The following is a 20,240-nucleotide window of genomic DNA, read 5'->3' as shown; positions in this document are numbered from 1 at the left end:
CCAGAATGTGATATTCTTATAAACGTACGCAAAATAACACCAGCGCCGAGTTTCATGACAAGTGATCCACAGAACGAATTGGAGAGCGGCGGTTTCTTAACCCAAGCCTCTCACGCAGCGGTCCTTTGCTGCCCTCCCGTGGCCACAGCTGCAAACTACATCAGTGTCAAATTGTATCCTGCGTTCTAAAGTGTGTAACACTGCTCGGTGGATAATGACTGCCTATTGCAGTTACTACACGCTGAAGCTACTAGATTTGTAAAGCAATGTGTGATGCTTCAGTTAACGAACATGTGATTCTATGTCTAACTGATAGACCCCCCCCCCCCCCCCCCAAACAAGCTGTTCACACTGCAAAAGTACAAAAAAAAAGTTTATTGTTCAATTTCATAACTTGTTTGTGACCATTCTGTACAAGGCTTTATATACAAGTATTTTACATTTAGTATTTTTTTTTATGGTACATTAACTGCAAAAACAAACTCACAGCTTTCCATTCTTTTAGTGCATACACTGCTTAAAAAAGGTACAGAAATACTTTATAGAAACGTCAACGCTAATTCCCCAACGAGAATAAACACAAGGTCGAACTAAACACCAGACTGAAAGGAAACCCAACTGCCAAACATCTGAGTTTACACGGCAAACATAAGCCATTTCCACCTGTACCGTGAAACCAGTGTGTGAAACTCAATCTCCTCTCGTTCCCAGTGTCAAACTGGGGCTGCAGCCGGGTCCAGTCTGCGATCCACTCTGCACCCAGACCTTATCCAGAATACTGTAACGTGGCAAAATACAATACAAGTGTCGCTTCATATCTCTATAGCCCCACTTTTAATAAACATTCCTCTTGCATACAATGCATTTTGGTAAAGCTGAACTGGCCTTTCAGTCATTATACCAAATACACAACATGTGTCTCTTTCAACACTGCACACTGGAGTCCTATAGAGAGAATGGAAGATCACAACCAGGGTCAGGGGTCAATTCCTGGATTTCAATTCCAATTTAAAACCAATTCCCCAGTTCCTGTTCCCTTGTAATCAATTCCTACTCCTCACTGATCAAAGCTGCAGTTTCAGGGAATCTCTGTTTGCAAGCCCTGCTTTCACACGGCCTTGTACTTCCCGTGTCACATGGAGGGTGAAATTGTCCCCACCCCTTCACTGGCTTCTTTCGTGCCTATAACCAATCAGATGCGTCCCCCAAGGAAGAGAAGCGTAACAGGTTTCCTGGAAGACTCAGAACTCAGTACAGTACCAGGTGTCTGTTTCGAAAACGAAAGTACATGCTTACTGTGTTTCTTTCAAAACTGCACATTTCAGTCCTTCACGGGTGAGATCTGTGGATTTATTTTGTTTTTTGGATATGGTACAGATTTGATGTTTGAAGATGTAAATGAATACAGCCCATTAAACTCTGAGGACGCTATTTTTTAAAAGGAATTCTCCACTGCCGTTAATATGTACAAACACTCTCTCTCACAGCAGATTTAGCGAGGGTGTCCCCCTGATCTAAAAATACTGGTAGCTCTTAAACTCATCTGATTCAATTAAAATGTAAACAGCATTTTCTCTCTCTCTCTATATATATATTCAATTTGTTTCAATGTAAAAGAGAGCTTCAAAAATACTGTAGTTGCATGGCGACTAGGGCTTGATGATAAATGACATTTCCAGTGACTCTTCTACAAGAGATCCTGGTCATTATCATCAACCCTGTTCCCCACTGATTGTGACTTCCTATTCTTTTTTTTTTAATTGAAGCCATCCTACTGTTCTCTCCCCCAACAGAGGGCACTGATGAATCCAAGTCATTAAAGCAGCTCAATTACGTGGCATTCTGTTACAATGAGCTTCTCACAGAGGCAACACACGACTTCAGTTGAAGGCACTGTTTGTTAGTCAATTAAACTGGCCTCCAATGAAAGCAGCTGAGCGATCGCAACACTTATTACTTCTCTAAAACTTCAATTCCGATTCGTTCGAAGGGATTGGGAACGGATTTTAAAAAGGAATTGAAAACCAGTTCTTGACCTGGCTGGTCGGTAGCAGTGGCACTGATCTCAGCTTTAGACGACTATCGCCAATACTACAGTGCGCTCATCGAGAACATTCAGTTACAGCAAATAACGAAGGCGAGACTAATTCTCAAACACATGCCAACAGTGGATCATTACTGCAACCCTAGTGGCAGGTCACTGCTAGGGTTGGAGCAAAAATCCATTGCTGGGATGTGTTGGAGAATTTGCCTTATCAAAGCTTTCCTTTTTCCTTTTCCCTGCTACCTTGGGTGCAAATTCAAAAACAGGGAAAAAAGCTGGAACCAGCCCCTCGCTTCAGTCTGGAACGCTGATCCGAGACGAGGTGTATCGGATAAACCCGGCCAGCCATTCCCACTTTCCGAGCTGGCATCCGAACACACGTTCCTGATAAAATAAACAGATCTACGATCGGAATGCTGCAAACTGCATTACCCACTATTGTGCACAGCAGCTTAGTATAAAGACCGTCTCTCTCAGTCAGTCCCTTGCAGAGACTGAAGATCTATTTAGATTTGTGTAATCTGCAATTTCGACATCGCTGATAATTTCTTCTTCTCATAATCTGGCCAGCGCTGAACAGCCTGCATGCAAGAGCCAAGACTGCCAGCGCTCGTCCAAGACACAGCTGGGCTTCAGAGCTGAGCCACCAGGTTCACAGTCTGCTGGGGTGCCTGGTTTTAATCTTCGCCCTGCGGTCTCAAGTGCAAAACAGTAAGGGAGAGAGGGGCAGCCCTGCCTGTTTCTCCAGGGAGTCTGCAGGATCCTGAGTGAGAGACAGCCCTGCCTGTTTCTCCAGGGAGTCTGCAGGATCCTGAGCGAGAGACAGCCCTGCCTGTTTCTCCAGGGAGTCTGCAGGATCCTGAGCGAGAGACAGCCTTGCCTGTTTCTCCAGGGAGTCTGCAGGATCCTGAGCGAGAGACAGCCCTGCCTGTTTCTCCAGGAAGTCTGCAGGCCCCTGCCCGTAGTCTCTCACACCGCCTGCTTGTCCGGATGGCTCTTGAGTTTGTGGAACTTGACGCTCTCCAGCTTCTCGAACCTCTTGCCGCACTGCTCGCAGGTGAAGTTGTAATGCAGCTCCGGTTTGTGTTTCTTCATGTGCCAGTTTAGAGAGGCGCGCTGCCGACACTGGTACCCGCAAACCTCACACCTGGCAAGAGGAGAAACGCATCCATCAATCAATCCATCCATCAATCCATCCATCAATCAATCCATCTATCCATCAATCCATCCATCCATCAATCAATCAATCCATCAATCCATCCATCCATTACTTATCCAGAGGAGTGGATAGAGAACACATTCTCATTTACAATGATGAGCTGGCAAGAGGCTCACAGCACCCCAGCAAACAACATCAAACACAAGAAATAAAAGAGTAAAAAAACAAATATAATCAATCAGAAAACATAAAACTCAGGTTTGATCGAGACAAAAGGCATGACGGCCGACGCAATAACAACAATTCACTTCACCAAGGAACCTTTCTGTTTATTCTGTTTAACCACGTTTGTGTTGCTTGAGATGCACAGGAGCCAGACTGCAGCAGGGATGAAGAAACGTTTGCTCTGATCAACATTTGGGCCGACGGTTCAATCCAGAGAAGCTTGGATGGAAGCGTCTGTAACGAGCTGCTTCCGGGGCATTGATACGCGCATTGTGTACTTGCGTCTGTCACCCAGGTCAACCCTGCTTTATGAAAGGCAGTGTGAAATCACGTACCCAACCTGCATGAGACCGGGTCCTGACCCAGGCAGGTTCTGACCCGGGTGGAGCATGCCAGTGTGAAAGGGGCTTTACAGTCTCACTGCTTCATCTCTGCATACTAGGCTTTAAAACAAACCGCTAGGGCAGGACATTGCTTTACTGCCCTCAGACTTCCTTTGGAACATGGATGGGACAATTCTTTGAATTTCCAAACAAACACTGCTTTGTATTCAGAGACAAGAAATGACCATGTCTGTATTCGTTCAGAGAACGGATAAATTACTGTATCAAAAATATGCAAAGCAAACCAATGCACGCACAGAGACACACCGAGACAGGCACATACACAGTGCACGCACAGAGACACACCGAGACAGGCACACACACAGTGACACGCAGAGAGACACACGACAGTGACACGCACGCGCACACACACACACGACAGTGACACGCACGCACACACACACGACAGTGACACGCACGCACACACACACACACGACAGTGACACGCACGCACACACACACACGACAGTGACACGCGCGCACCCCCACAGTGACACGCGCGCACACCCCCCCAGTGACACGCGCGCACACCCCCACAGTGACACGCGCACACCCCCACAGTGACACGCGCGCACACCCCCACAGTGACACGCGCGCACACCCCCACAGTGACACGCACGCACACACACACACAGTGACACACACACACACAGTGACACACACACACACAGTGACACACACACACACACACACAGTGACACGCGCACACCCCCCCAGTGACACGCGCGCACACCACTACAGTGACACGCGCACACCCCCCCAGTGACACGCGCACACCCCCCCAGTGACACGCGCACACCCCCCCAGTGACACGCGCACACACCCCCCCAGTGACACGCGCACACCCCCCCAGTGACACGCGCACACCCCCACAGTGACACGCACGCACACACACACAGTGACACGCGCACACCCCCAGTGACACGCACGCACCCCCACAGTGACACGCACGCACACACACAGTGACACGCGCACACCCCCACAGTGACACGCACGCACACACACACAGTGACACACACACACACACAGTGACACACACACACACACAGTGACACACACACACACACAGTGACACACACACACACACACACACACACATCCTCTACTCACTGCAGTGGCGTCTCTCCTGTGTGAGTTCTTCGATGCACCTCCAGGTGGTTTTTCCTTTTGAAGGATTTCCCACACGTTTCACAGATAAAATCACGGACCCCTAAAGCAGAAGAGATAAGACAGGGTCAGATCATTCCCCTCCACTCTCCCAACCCTAACCCTAATCCTAACGCAGAAAAGACGGGGTCACATCATTCCCCTCCCCTCCTCCTCTCTGGTACTCACCGGAGTGGATGATCATGTGCCGGTGGAGGTGGTTCGACAGGTAGAACTTCTTCCCACAGCCAGGGTGAGGGCACACCTTCGTCCTGCCCTTCCTGTGAACCAGATTCACGTGGTTCTGAAAGGGAAGGGGACGTTGGACCAGAACTTACACAGCTGGCTAATAACAAAGGATGTCAGATTCACAATGCAGCAAGATACCGTACGATAAAAAACAACTGAAAGCAGTAAAATCAAGCACGACATCATATCTTCGTGTATTTCAGGGTTTTTTCTTGTACTGTATACACCTAGGTTCTACTGAAGCACTGACATGATGCTGTAGTGCTGGAGTCCTTTTTCAAAAAAATGTTTTTATGTAATTAAGCTATATATTTTTTTTTTTCACAGAAAACGCTTAAGAGTTACAAGTTACTGCAAAAAGTCACTCAGATTAGTTATGCATTACTCTCCAGAAGCTGGTTAAAAAAAAAGGGCTGGATACCAGCAGGTCCCCGGTTCAAATCCCGGCTCAGCCACTGACTCACTGAGGCTGACCCTGGGCAAATCACTTCACCTCCTTGTGCTCCGTCCTTCGGATGAGATGTAAAACAAACAAGGTCCTATTGGAAGTGACTCAGCAGAGTTCCCCCCCCTAGTCTCTGTAAGTCGCTTTGGATAAAAGCTTCTGTTAAATGACTCATTAAAAATAGTAATTCATAAAATAAATTCTCTACGTATCCGAGAGACTCAGGCTGAAAACGTTCCCATTCTTCTCCATTAACCAGACCATCCCGTCACAGCACGGGCGTAGACTGAAATGTGGACCAGTGCAGGGGTCTCTGTTGGGACGCCCTGCAGTGGGAGTGGGAGGTGCTGTAGTGCTGGGATTCCCTCTTACCTGAAAGCTGCTCATTGCCACATACACCTGCCTGCAGCCTTCGTACGGACAATGAAACATCTTCAGCATGCCGTCCGCTTCAATCACTGGACCTCTGCGGCTCCTCTTGGACCTAGACAACAAACCACAGTCCGTAAACACCTCCTCCTGCTGACAGATCAGCTGGCTGTGTGAGGCGCAGGGCGGTCTGTAAACACCTTCTCCTGCTGACAGATCAGCTGGCTGTGTCAGGAGCAGGGAGGTCTGTAAACACCTCCTCCTGCTGACAGATCAGCTGGCTGTGTCAGGAGCAGGGCGGTCTGTAAACACCTCCTCCTGCTGACAGATCAGCTGGCTGTGTCAGGAGCAGGGCGGTCTGTAAACACCTCCTCCTGCTGACAGATCAGCTGGCTGTGTCAGGAGCAGGGCGGTCTGTAAACACCTTCTCCTGCTGACAGATCAGCTGGCTGTGTGAGGCGCAGGGCGGTCTGTAAACACCTTCTCCTGCTGACAGATCAGCTGGCTGTGTCAGGAGCAGGGCGGTCTGTAAACACCTCCTCCTGCTGACAGATCAGCTGGCTGTGTTAGGAGCAGCACGTTCCTTTTCTGATCCCTTCCTTGTGGAAGATGCTACATTATAGAGAACTTTCTTCAAAGCTGAACCACAACACTGCAGGTATGCTCTCGTCTAAACTGCAAAATATATATACCTTTTTTTTGATTAGTTACAAATTAGATTAAAACAATATATTAGACTTTACGACAGACAGAATGGATTTTCAGACATTAATTCTGTAATAACTACATCTGTGGCCAAAAGTTTTGCATCGGCCTATAGAATTAACACATTTTGCTTCAGAGTCGAATGAAACCTGCTGAATAATGTTACGTTAACATATTGAATTACATACCGCTTTGTAGTTTTCCCAGATACTTAACGCAGAACTGACAAATGTGACATTTCGAAATCTAACACTAAATACTGTACTACTATTATGGCTTCTGGTAGACTTTTGTGATATCATTTTGTAGTTTCTTTGATTAAATTATGTTAAATAAAATAACTAAATTATGTTGAAATAGTTTCTTATATATATATATAGAGAGAGAGAGAGAGAGAGAGAGAGAGAGAGAATGTCTGGGGCATGCAAAACATTTGACCATATTGTATGAACAAATCCTTTATTTTATCTTAGATCTTAGAAGACACAAACCCAAGCGCTGGGGTCGGTAGGTTAGTTTATCATCCATAACTATTAAATCACTCTATAGTGCTGAATTCTGAAACCTTAAAAGAAACTCAAGTTCAATGAAAAACGTATGGTTCAGTGTCTTCCAGCCGCAGTGGAAGGGTTTGTCATTGGGTTTCAGTTTCGTTCATGTGATCGTGCTGACCTGCGTGAGCCGGTCTGCATCTCCCTCTCCTCGGATGTGTTCTCGGGGGTCTCCAGCAGCCCCAGGCTCTCGTCGGTCTCTTCCTTCTCAATCTCTGCAAAGACCAGAAGGAAACAGAGCTAAGAGAACAGCATGCTGCCTGGACAGAAGAATGATTCAGAGCTGAATCAGTCCATCACTGATGATCACTTCACCTCCACCACGGGTCATACCAAGAAGCAGAAGCATCACGTGAACACAGGGCCACTGCATTCCCATTGCCTTGGAATCAATTCCAACACATCGCTGGTCAAAACTGCAATCGGCAGAGCTCTGTTCAGATGAACTTCTCACAGGGGCAGCACATGACTTACGCTGAAGTCCCTGTTAGTTGTCAATTCAATTGGTTTCACAATGAAAGCTGCTGAACAATCACCACAGTTATGACTGGGAATGGATTTTAAAACTGAATTGGAATTGACTCAACCTGCATGCACGTGTGTTGTATTTTGATAAACCCCCTAGACTCTAGATGCTGATGAAAATGCAAGTTCCTAAGCGTTAAAGACTTCAGGATTAACCCAGCATCGCTAAATCTCACGGTCCAAAAATAGGCATTTCAAGACATTTATTAAAGCAGAAACAAATAGCTTTGGTCATATTCAAAGCTGACCGTTTTCCTAAATACTTCAATGCTTACCTGAGAAACAGCACATGCTAAATTGCAGAATATTTCGTTTTTAATAATGTCCATCTTTTAAAGACATTCTACAAGATTTTCACCATCAGTGAATTATCAAACCAAGTAAAACTGGGAATTCAATTCAATCAATTATTTATTTCTTAGCAGACGCCCTTATCCAGGGTGACTTACAATTGTTACAAGACATCACATTATTTGAGTTTTTACTGGAGCAATCTAGGTAAAATACCTTGCTCAAGTGAACAGCAGCAGTGTCTCTCACCGGGGATTGAACCCACGACCCTCCGGTCAAGGGTCCAGAGCCCTAACCACTACTCCACACTGCTGGGAAGCAGGATGGGAGCCCTGCTGATGGGAATAGTGTGTGTGGGAGAAGGCTGACAGGGACGGGGTTAAATCTGTCCCTGCCAGCAATCAGGTGTGGCCATTCCCCAGTTCTCTCCTGCTGGTAGCCAGCCTGGGCCGCGTCACTACCCTGTCACAGGGACTCTTCAAAGGGAGCTGCATATTACACTGCTTACACTTCACAGAAATCTGTGATAACAAAATAACACAGCCTTGCACACGGGTAATAGTAACTGCTGCTGCAGTGAGTACCTGCGATGGTTCTGATGGAGTGCATGCTGTCGCAGTGTCCCGGGCCAGTCTCACAGACATGGCTGTATGTGACCCCCTCTATCACTGTGCAGCTCACGCCCTCCGACCCGCTTCCTCCCACATCCAGGTGGATACCCTCCGAAGCCAGCGCCTCGTAGCTCGATCCTGTGATGATAATGACCTGCAGGCAGATCCCAAGAGAGATGAAAATAAGACTCGCCGTGCATAGCATATTAAATCCATTCCTGGTTTCACTAGGAGTTTAATAAGACACGACACAGCTCGTTACCCATGCACTTGGGCTAATCAAGCTTGTTGTAAAACCTGGAATGGGTGAAACTGCTGTGCAGCAGGAGTCTTGTTTCCATCCCCGAGCGATTGACTGAAATATCCAGTAAACACAAAACAGATCACAGACACATCAAAGGACATTCAAACCTGTAAGTACCTCCACTTTTCAAACACACTTTCCCTTGACAAGGGTGTGTTTAGCATACCGAAACGTTGGGACGTTGGCTCAATTGAGCAAAAACTAATATAAACAAAACTAAAATCTTGCCATCTAAGTGACGGAGCAACTTCAAGGCATTTTGGAGGAGTGCAGTTAGCAGCCCTACCTGTGAGCCCTCCATAGAGCCTTCTCCATCTGCAATTTGACAGCTAGCCACCACTGTCTCCAGAGTCTGCTGCTCATACAGCTCCCCTGGGCTGGCGAGTCGTAGGGGAGCGGCAGGGGGTGGTGGAGGAGGAGGAGAGTGCCCCCTGCTGGAGTCCTCCGGGACTGTCTCTGGATCGGTAGTCGTCACCACCACAAAGTTAGTATCGGACGGCAGTACGGCAATGCTGCTAGCTTCCCCCTGCTGGTTGCAGGTGTGGTTTTCCAGGGTCTGGTCAGTGTTGACCTGTCCACCCCCCTCGATCCCCGCCTCCCTCTCGTGAAGGCGCGCTGGGCTGGGCTGTCTGAAATCGGTTTCCTGGGACTGTGCCGGCGTCTCTCCCGCGATCTGGACGTCACCGCACTCCACCTCCGTCGTGCCACAGTCCTCCGAGCGCTCCGAGTCCTCCGCGCTTTCTGTCGTGTCTATAAAAGGAAGAGAAGAAATCAATGCATTACCTATCGAAGCAGACTGAACCGTTCCACAAGTCTTCACCGTTCGTGAGGCACTTCCATTCGCTACACAGCTCGCAAACGTGCAGCAATGAAAGAAAGTAAAGGAAGAACTTGCGTATCAAACTTTATTGGTTGAAAAACTATTTTAAAAAATGGATGCGTTTTGGTTTAGCATTGACTTCATCAGCAGGGTACAAAGCACAGAAAGAACAGGAATGACAGAAACATGTTACTGCAAACATTTACTTGTAATTTAAAATCTGGTCCTGCACTGCGTTAAGAAATCTGTGTCACAAGCTTTCAGTGGGTGTTGGACTTCTCTGGTCAGGTGGAGGGTGAAATTGTTACCACCCTTTCACCGGCTTCTTTCCTGTCAACAACCAATCAGCTGCCTCCCCTCTGACTGACATGCTCTACAGCCAGTAACATGCTTTGCACCAGAAGACACTACTGAGGCGAAATGACCTTAGAATTGACCCCCCCCCCCCCCCGCTGAGATGGAAACTGAAAGATTTCTTGATCCTAGTTAGTAAGTCATGTTTTAAAATGAAAATCCATCTAGGAGGAGGACCCACCTCGACTGTGCTTGGACCCCCGTTTCCTCCTCTGGCTCTGGGGCGTTTTCCCTCCCGCTGCCCCGTCGGTGTGGCTCTCGTTCTCCGAGTCGCTGGCCTCCCTGTCCGGTGAGGAGAGGTGCTGGTGGAAGCCGTGTCCTCCCTGGCACTGCCACAGCGCGCTGGTGGAGAAGCCCAACCCCGGCTCCAGGGATCGGAGCTGCGGCTCGTGAGGACAGGTCAGCCGGTGCTCCTCGTACCAGCTCACCAGGCTGTGCAGACAGTTCACATCGCACTGCTCCCCTGCAGGAGACACGGAGCAGGCACTCGCTGTGAGAACAGTAACCACTTCACATTGCACTGCTCCCCCTGCAGGAGACACGGAGCATGCACTCGCTGTGAGAACAGTAACTACGTCACATCGCACTGCTTCCCTGCAGGAGACACGGAGCACGCACTCACTGTGAGAACAGTAACCACTTCACATTGCACTGCTCCCCCTGCAGGAGACACGGAGCATGCACTCGCTGTGAGAACAGTAACTACGTCACATCGCACTGCTTCCCTGCAGGAGACACGGAGCAGGCACTCGCTGTGAGAACAGTAACCACTTCACATTGCACTGCTCCCCCTGCAGGAGACATGGAGCATGCACTCGCTGTGAGAACAGTAACTACGTCACATCGCACTGCTCCCCTGCAGGAGACACGGAGAACGCACTCGCTGTGAGAACAGTAACCACTTCACATTGCACTGCTCCCCCTGCAGGAGACACGGAGCACGCACTCGCTGTGAGAACAGTAACCACTTCACATTGCACTGCTCCCCCTGCAGGAGACACGGAGCACGCACTCGCTGTGAGAACAGTAACCACTTCACATTGCACTGCTCCCCCTGCAGGAGACACGGAGCACGCACTCGCTGTGAGAACAGTAACCACTTCACATTGCACTGCTCCCCCTGCAGGAGACACGGAGCACGCACTCGCTGTGAGAACAGTAACCACTTCACATTGCACTGCTCCCCCTGCAGGAGACACGGAGCACGCACTCACTGTGAGAACAGTAACCACTTCACATTTTTATTAATATGCTTTACCATGCCTCGCTGTTCTTTAGAATGCTTCCCTATGCTTTACCATGCTTTATTACACTTTGCTATGATTTTATTATAGGAAACTTTTATAAGGGAACCACTGTTCTCCGGCACCAAAGAGGAAGGTGAATTCAAGTGGTTTGCGATGCACTTAACCCCTCAGCATCTCTTTATGAACAATTGGCTACAGGAAGAGAGAGGAACATCTTAGTGAGAAAGGCACGGAGGCATTTTATCTTTAGATGCCCATCAGAAACATTATCAATGATAACAGGATTATCGAGAATGCATGCCACTGCACTTTGTACGAACATAAGACGCTTTGCTCACCAAGTTGTAAAAATAAAATAAAAATTAGGAGTTTTAAAATCCACATAAAGTGATTTAATATCAAAGTTGAGGACGTTTCGGACACTATGCCCTTCTTCAACTGGATGCAGTGCAGTAGGTGTTGATTTTGTGGATCTTTCTGAACGATGGAATCAGGGAAGGACAGGATTAGATAGATGACTCACTCTGTTTCTGTTTCACTGGGCACGCCTCCTGGTTCAATTGTTTGCTGAAAGAAAAAAGAAACATTAAGATAATACTGAGCACCGACCCCAACCTGGACCACCCTGACCTCAACTTGGACCATCCTGACCCTGTACCGACCCCAACCTGGACCACCCTGACCCTGTACCGACCCCAACCTGGACCACCCTGACCCTGTACCGACCCCAACCTGGACCACCATGACCCTGTACTCACCCCAACCTGGACCACCCTGACCCTGTACTGACCCCAACCTGGACCACCCTGACACTGTACTGAGCACCGACCCCAACCTGGACCATCCTGACCTTGTAATGAGCACCGACCCCAACCTGGACCATCCTGACCCCAACCTGGACAACCCTGACCCTGTACTGACCCCAATCTGGACCACCCTGACCCTGTACTGAGCACTGACCCCAACCTGGACCATCCTGACCTTGTAATGAGCACCGACCCCAACCTGGACCATCCTGACCCCAACCTGGACCACCCTGACCCTGTAATGACCCCAATCTGGACCACCCTGACCCTGTACTGAGCACTGACCCCAACCTGGACCATTCTAAAAACGCCTGCTTTAGGTTTTGTTTTAGGTTTTTGATTCTTACATTGACAAAAATCTGTAATAACATTTTACAAAAATAAATACAGGAGATCACTGTAATAAGTTTGGTTTCAACAGCCGTTGTAAGACTGCATGTCATTTGTGAAAGCGTCTTCTGGACTAAATTACAGGTCAGTTCCGATTAGTCAGTTGTATACTTTTATATATTAGAACAGCCACTCACTGGGCACAGCACATTAGACATGCTATTTCTTGAGCTGAGGGAACACGAAGACACTGTGTGGCTTGGAACCATGTACTCCGGACTGGATCGCCAGCCCAAACGTTGATTAATCGCTCCACACTATAGCTGCATCGATCTGGCTCATGGTGCGTCTCAATCAACAAACTGTGAATAAACAGAACTGGTTCCTTTCGGAAGTCAAAACTTCACGCAGGCGTGGCGGTTTTTACTTCTTCCCATTACAAACGCCCCTCATGCATTGTGTCTTGCTCGACCCAGGCTGAAGCGTGTCGACCCACATCCTGAGGTCGGCCGCTGCACCAGACTGTGACCCGGGTAGCCAGGAGCGCCAGTGTGAAAGGGGCTTAGGTCTCTCAAGCCACTGTTCCTAAAAACGCGGCTTCATATTCCCTCAGCTTAAACGGCAAAACCATAACCATAAAATATTCAAACCTTATTAAACTGAAAGCACTTTGTAGAGGACGCTGCTCTTTACAATAGCTTTGTATATAAACATCTCACTGACTAGTAGCTCCTATAGGATTTGGGGAGTATCGTGATATGATATTAACCCTGACGGATCTCCGAGTGATCTACCTACAGTATTTTGTTTCCAAACGCTCTTGTTTGTTTGACACTGACAGAGAATCAACACACCGCTATATTAAAAGATTAACATACTAAGTTACTTCCAGGATCAAATACAAAGACGTCTGGTGATTCATTTATAAGCTTAGGAAACCGGTACCTAAGTGTAATTTAAATCGCTGTAGTGTTATGATTAGGGTTACCAGACGCCTCCAGATGTCCCAGTTTTCAGCCTTAGCTTTGTGGTCCCGGTTTACCTGTTTTTTTTTTAACATTATTTAACAAGTTTTGGTCAGATGGCAATAGAAGGAAAACGATACAGGGCTGTGATGTGAAATAAATAAACCCGAGGTTTAACTTTTAAATTATGATTATACAGTACTTGTAGTATAACTAGCTACGACGTCAATGAATTGAAGAAAAAAAAAAAAAAAAGTCTCGGTTTTTCACTTTAACCCCATAAGTAACTGCGTGGCAACGACGGGTCGGTGTCAACATACCGTTACACAGAACCTACCCGCCGTGTCTCTCCCGGTATCTCCCCCCGTATCTAACGTCCAGCTGTACCAGATACTCGGCCAGTCCCGAGTCGCTCAGACCGGTCCTCCGCCGGAGCTCGCTCCACAGCCGGTGCGACTGGCCCAGGTAAACCCGCCTCACGTCGTACTTCTTCCGCGACTCCAAGCGCCTCTGGGCCCGGTCCGAGTCAGGGAGCCGGGGCCGTCCACGGCAGCGCCTCAGCGAGCCGGAGCAGGACTCGCCGGGCTCCTGATTTCCAGTTACAACGGCCGCTTCTGCTTCGGGACCGATGTCCGCCATCTTGACACTCCAACAGCTGACCCGAGCGGTGTTTTTGACCTTACCGGATGTGCAGTGGTTTACGATAGTTTAGAATAGGAGCGTCTGTTTTGACCTTACCGGATACGACTATTTTTTTACTCCCCCTGCGCATCAAGCCAGCGACGTTTTTTTTGACCTTACCGGAAATGTTGTCGTTTATAATTAAAGTGTTACTTACGTTTTACATGTCATTATCAAAATATGCAAACTTTTTTTTTTTTTTTTTACAATTTTAAAATGGTGTTTTGGGAATAAAAAATGCATTTTTTCTAAAGACCTCACCAACGTTGTCTGAATTATTGAAAACTATTGCCTATAGTCTCACCTCTTCAGACAGCACCTGTAGAAACTCCTCGTTTCCCTCTGGACTCTTTATCACTCTTCCTTAAATGCGCTTTACTTGCTCTTATCTGCCCCCCTATTTTACTGCATTTAATCCTGTACTTTAGAGTACTGTAATCTGTCAAGTGTTATTTAATCTGTAGTATTTTGTATTATCCTGATGTAACTATCGCTAACACTGTTATCTGCTCCATTATTGAATCGTATTTTGTCACACTTGTACTTGCTAGAACCGAAGTCATTGTATTTTATCTTGCTCTTAATTGTATTATTACTTGTGCTGTGATTCTTGAAATGTATTTTTGTTTACGACTGTAAGTCGCCCTGGATAAGGGCGTCTGCTAGGAAATAAATAATAATAATAATAATAATAATAATAATAACAATAATAATAATAATAATAATAATAATAATAATAATATAGTCTGCGAATCGTAACGGATTAACACGAGATTCAAATACACCATTTCATAAATGCATTGGATACTGTATGTTTAAAAGAAATCTCACAATGACAGGTTTTGGAACCAATGAAAAATATCTCCATTGAAATTGTAGCCTATCAACGCGCTGGAGGCGGGGCTATGGACTCTACGCGGGAAATTTCACAAACAGGAAGTTAAGCAGGATAAATTGTCAAGTTTTATTTCCATGGCAACGGCGACATGGCAGAAATGTTAATGCGTGTTTTCAGACATTACAGCGGGGCGGGGGAAGTGACCAGTGCTAGCGACGCGAATTACCCTTCTCTTTCTCCTAATAATAATAATACTAATATTGATAACAACAACAAAAACAAGTCTAGCTATTGCGTTGTCCTGGGAGAGGCTGGCTGCGGTAAGACGGCGTTGCTTTTCCTGTCCGCCGTGATGGCCGCTTCTGAATTCGGAGTCCGGGTTGTGTTCCTGTCCCGGACCCCGATCCACACCCTGCCCGCCCCTCTGCAAGGCGCCCCGGCCGGCGTCGACCTCCTCAGCCTCAAGGTACGATTCCAGTGCTGAGGGATACCGCATTTCCACAGTGAAAAACCGGGACTTTCATATTAATTCATTGAAGCTGTATTAACTCTGAAGCGTTTCAAATAAGCATATAATAACACTGTTGTAATTTAAAAGTTAAACATTGGTCGTGCTTGTGTGTATGTATGTATGTGTATATATCTGTACGTCTAAATCTGTACGTTTCTTATTTTTGTATAATTCATTACTGTGCTGTCAACTTGCAGAGCGCACTGCTACGGGTTTGTATTTATCTATTACTGTTTCTGCTCCTTAACTCTCAGTGCCTTAACCCATTAAGTATCAAATATATTTTTTCTTTTTGGCGGAAAAAAATCGCAACACAAGCTGTATTTATGTAAGTTTTACAGTTAACACAATTAGAGTAAGTTATCATAGCAATATTATTATTATTATTTATTAGCAGACACCCTTATCCAGGGCGATTTACAATTGTTACGAGATATCACATTATTCTTACATACAATTACACTATTTTTTACACATTATTTTTACATACTTACCCATTTATGCAGTTGGGTTTTTACTGGAGCAATCTAGGTAAAGTACCTTGCTCAAGGGTACAGCAGCAGTGTCCCCCCACCTGGGATTGAACCCACGACCCTCCGGTCAAGAGTCCAGAGCCCTGACCACTACTCCACACTGCTGCCCCAATATAGTTAAAGAGAGCATTTAAATAACAGGTCGATGCTTCCAGTTAAAAATACTCCACAACATTACAACGTAGCCTGTCCTGAAATGAGGGCAGTGGCACTTAATGGGTTAACAAAGATTTACAATTTACAATTACATACAAACATCACAAAAAAATAAGGGGACAGATTACAAATAATGAGAGAGAGAGAGAGAGAGAGAGAGAGAGAGAGAGAGAGAGAAGACATTGTAAAGAAGCTGCTCTTTAACACTAATGTTTATTTCTTTACAGAAAATCCAATTCAAGTACCCCAGGTCAGCTGTGGATCTCTTGCGCGACGTTGCTTCCCTGCACGAAAATGACAAGACTCTCCCGTCGCTGATCGTAATCGACGGGCTGGATCAGTACCTCCGCAGCGCGGGAGACCACAGCCAGCAGAGTCTGATAGCAGCGCGTCTCTCTGCCCTGCTGGCAGACACAGCCAGCTTCGTGAGCCAGAAGCTAACGTCTGCACGCAGCGATGGAGGCAGCGGCAACGCCCCACAAGAATGCCAGGTGATCATCTCGCTCAATTCAGAGGCTGGCGATGAGAGCCCAGCAAGGGGCCAGGCTCTGTCAGTCATAGAGAGGTATTTCGCAGCCAAGTGCTTGTTAGAAAGAGAGCCTGAGTTCGGGGACACAGCGTGGAGGGTTCGTTTTTCCGGGGCGCAGCAGAGTTCATGCGATCTGGGAATGGGATGGAGGTTGATGTATTCCCAAAGCGGAGCGATGGAGTTCCACGCTGTGCCCGGGGAAAACTCTCAAACCCCGGGGAATTCAACAACAGCTCCTGAATAGAAGCGACTGTGTTTCGCTGAATGACGCAGTCAGTGGCATAGCTACAATTTTGTTGTAATGTTTTTTATTGTATGCAATTATATATATATATATATATTATAGCTACTGTGACTTGAAAAACGTATCATACAAGACAACATACAACTGAAAACATGTGCATTTAATTATGCATAGTACTATAATAAATGCATTTTTTTTATTAAATAAGACTTTATTTTTTTAATAGAATCTGACATTTCTCAAACCGATTATTGGGCTGGAGCTCTACAGGTGAGAGTCATTGGTGTGGATCGGGTTGATTTATCATTCAGAGTGAAACGAGTGAAGGAACACAGCAGCTTGGGTTTGTGTGGATCGCTGTTCTCCACACTAAGAAAAGCAGCAATCTTCACAAACCCAAGCAGCTGCTCCTCCACTCCTTTCACTCTGAGTGATAAACTAGCCCAATCAACAGCAATGCCCCTCACATGCTTGTCAGGACCTGATTTCAGTGAAGAGCTCGTTCTGAATAATCGCTTCCTGCAGCACTTAAATACATGGGATTGAGACTCTCAAAATGAAAGCCAGCGGAGGTCAGTACAGGATTAATGGCTTCATTGCTGCATCTTTGATCAGGATTCTGGTATGTACTCCACTAGGGGTTGCTGTTGGGTAGATTTCCCTTTCTTTCTTGGAACCCCTTTGTCCGTTTCACTTGTTATCTGTGCAGGCTTCTATAAAGCCAGCCCTCGCTCCCTGATAAGCCTCTTGGCTGTGACCAGTGCAGGCTGTTAGCAGGACAGATAGACTGTTATGGAGAGGGGACAGGGTGGGGTTGAAACAGTAACTGAACAGGTTTGTTCCACACAGCGCTTAGACTTCTAAAACATCAATAATAAAAGAACTAGCCTTCTAAACATGGTGTGTATATATATGAAGAAGGGCTTTTGCCCGAAATGTCCTGAAAATGAAAGATTTTTTAATCTTTTAAACTTTGTTTTAAAAATCTTTTCTTTTAATATGCCTTCAATTTTGTACACTGCAGTTATATATATATATATATATATATATATATATATATAATATAATGTATGTATTTCATTTATTTTTTTTAAGTGTGCCCAATTATTTTTCTCCTGATTTTCTCCCAAATTTTCAATATCCAATAATTTTTTTCCCCTTCACCGCAGTAATTCCCCCACACAGCTGCTCAGGAGAGCTGAAGGTTCAGCGAGCGTCCTCCGATCCCACGACCGAGCCAGCTTCCTCTTGTACACCCAGGAACTCCAGAGCGGATGTCAGCGAGCTCCCGCCCCCTGGGGGGCAAAGGCCAGCCCTGCAGGTGTCCGCTCTGAGCTCACTGGGCGCCTGGCCAGCAGGGTTCGCTGTAGCGCGATGAGGAGAAACAGTCCCTGCCGGTTTTGACTTCCTGACCCACGGGCGTGAACTCAGCCAGGACGTGACCCTGCACTCCCCTGACTGTGTGACTCCCCCTGCACACCACGCGGCTGTGCCTTTACCAGGGGAGACCCTCGGGGACCCCTGTGCTCCCCTGACTGTGTGACTCCCCCGTGCACACCACGCGGCCGTGCCTTTACCAGGGGAGACCCTCGGGGACCCCTGTGCTCCCCTGACTGTGTGACTCCCCCCTGCACACCACGCGGCCGTGCCTTTACCAGGGGAGCCCCTCGGGGACCCCTGCACTCCCCTGACTGTGTGACTCCCGCTGCACACCACGCGGCTGTGCCTTTACCAGGGGAGACCCTCGGGGACCCCTGTGCTCCCCTAACTGTGTGACTCCCCCGTGCACACCACGCGGCCGTGCCTTTACCAGGGGAGACCCTCGGGGACCCCTGTGCTCCCCTGACTGTGTGACTCCCCCTGCACACCACGCGGCCGTGCCTTTACCAGGAGAGACCGTCCGGGACCCCTGCACTCCCCTGACTGTGTGACTCCCCCTGCACACCATGCGGCCGTGCCTTTACCAGGGGAGACCCTCGGGGACCCCTGTGCTCCCCTGACTGTGTGACTCCCCCCTGCACACCACGCGGCCGTGCCTTTACCAGGGGAGCCCCTCGGGGACCCCTGCACTCCCCTGACTGTGTGACTCCCGCTGCACACCACGCGGCTGTGCCTTTACCAGGGGAGACCCTCGGGGACCCCTGTGCTCCCCTGACTGTGTGACTCCCGCTGCACACCACGCGGCCGTGCCTTTACCAGGGGAGACCCTCGGGGACCCCTGTGCTCCCCTGACTGTGTGACTCCCCCTGCACACCACGCGGCCGTGCCTTTACCAGGGGAGACCGTCCGGGACCCCTCTGGTCCCTCATTTTTAAAGCAGTAGGAACTGAAGCTACACCGATAAACAAAAAGTAAAACCTGAAGAAGTTCAATCAGGTCACCTAAACTCCCTTCAAGCTTGCCAGGTTTCATTAAGACCCATCGTCATGTACTGTGCTTTGCCTCTTCGAATATTGATTTTCGAAAGACTAAAGGGTGTTCTTCCCATCTATTTATTTTCTAACTGTTTCATTCATGTAAGTTACAGATTGTGATTAAGAACAGAGGTGAATTAGTAATACATTAATTCCCTTTTGTTCCTGGGTGTAGAAGAGGAAGCTGGCTCGGTCATGTAATCAGAGGATGGCCACTGAGCCTTCAGTTCTGAACTGTTGTGGGAGTGTAATTGGACATGCTAAACTGGGTATGAAATCAGGGCTACCAGGATGTGATGACTGATACAGAAAATAATCTAAAGAATATGAATGCATTGACATAACATGCTATTGCAGCTCTTTAAGATGAAGCCACCCAATCCTAACTAGCGGGATTTGAACCCCCAGCCCACAAGGGAAAGGCTTGTGCTTTTAATCAACTCTGCCGTCTCAGATACTGAAAGAAAAAAAAAAAAGGCGCTGGCTGGTTCAGACAGCCAAGCGATCGCCCCATTCTGAGAAATTCCTACAGTGAGCAATTCCTTTTTTCCGACGAAAGCTTGGTTTTGTGGTTTGAAAATGTTCTCTCAAGTTCAGATAAGAAATTCCGCTGTCGTGTTTGTCACATTTCTTATTCATTTTATACAGCAAAGGAATCTCTCCCTCTCGGCTCGGGCTAGCATTGGGGGTCGTCTAAAATGATCATCACACACCACAGACGCACACAGCATGCTCTTTCAAGACATCTCTGGTTAATAGTATTTTTGCAGGAAGTCATGGGAACATCACTGTGCTGTGCGGCTCC

The 20,240-nt window shown here is 47.4% G+C and overlaps 2 protein-coding genes across 2 annotated transcripts; one reads left to right on the top strand and one right to left on the bottom strand.

Annotated features, from left to right (window-relative positions):
• Nucleotides 1–360: 360 nt before the first annotated feature.
• LOC117409838 (zinc finger protein 653-like) lies at nucleotides 361–14,228 on the bottom strand. The gene is made up of 10 exons (XM_059007179.1): nucleotides 13,867–14,228; nucleotides 11,952–11,995; nucleotides 10,363–10,644; nucleotides 9,294–9,757; nucleotides 8,677–8,857; nucleotides 7,398–7,491; nucleotides 6,024–6,135; nucleotides 5,147–5,261; nucleotides 4,922–5,021; nucleotides 361–3,191 (listed from the first exon to the last, which is right to left on the bottom strand). The coding sequence occupies exons 1-10, from the start codon at nucleotides 14,166–14,168 to the stop codon at nucleotides 3,014–3,016; spliced, it is 1,872 nt and encodes a 623-aa protein (XP_058863162.1). The 5' UTR covers nucleotides 14,169–14,228; the 3' UTR covers nucleotides 361–3,013.
• Nucleotides 14,229–15,156: 928 nt separating this feature from the next.
• On the top strand, nucleotides 15,157–18,037 carry LOC117409774 (ATPase SWSAP1). The gene is made up of 2 exons (XM_034016031.3): nucleotides 15,157–15,514; nucleotides 16,476–18,037. The coding sequence occupies exons 1-2, from the start codon at nucleotides 15,197–15,199 to the stop codon at nucleotides 17,019–17,021; spliced, it is 864 nt and encodes a 287-aa protein (XP_033871922.3). The 5' UTR covers nucleotides 15,157–15,196; the 3' UTR covers nucleotides 17,022–18,037.
• Nucleotides 18,038–20,240: the final 2,203 nt, after the last annotated feature.

Source organism: Acipenser ruthenus, chromosome 34, assembly GCF_902713425.1.
Source record: "Acipenser ruthenus chromosome 34, fAciRut3.2 maternal haplotype, whole genome shotgun sequence".
Lineage (NCBI taxonomy): Eukaryota > Metazoa > Chordata > Actinopteri > Acipenseriformes > Acipenseridae > Acipenser > Acipenser ruthenus.
The sequence above is the reverse complement of the archived record's forward strand: the minus strand, read 5'-3'. Positions and strand labels throughout refer to the sequence as shown.

Coding starts and splice junctions, on each gene's coding strand:
- LOC117409774 (XM_034016031.3), top strand. CDS start 15,197: ATGGCAGAAATGTTAATGCGTGTTTTCAGACATTACAGCGGGGCGGGG. Junction 15,515..16,475: donor TCGACCTCCTCAGCCTCAAG/GTACGATTCCAG, acceptor ATTTCTTTACAG/AAAATCCAATTCAAGTACCC.
- LOC117409838 (XM_059007179.1), bottom strand. CDS start 14,168: ATGGCGGACATCGGTCCCGAAGCAGAAGCGGCCGTTGTAACTGGAAAT. Junction 11,996..13,866: donor TACCGGGAGAGACACGGCGG/GTAGGTTCTGTG, acceptor TTTTTCTTTCAG/CAAACAATTGAACCAGGAGG. Junction 3,192..4,921: donor ACAGGAGAGACGCCACTGCA/GTGAGTAGAGGA, acceptor TCCTCTTGCCAG/GTGTGAGGTTTGCGGGTACC.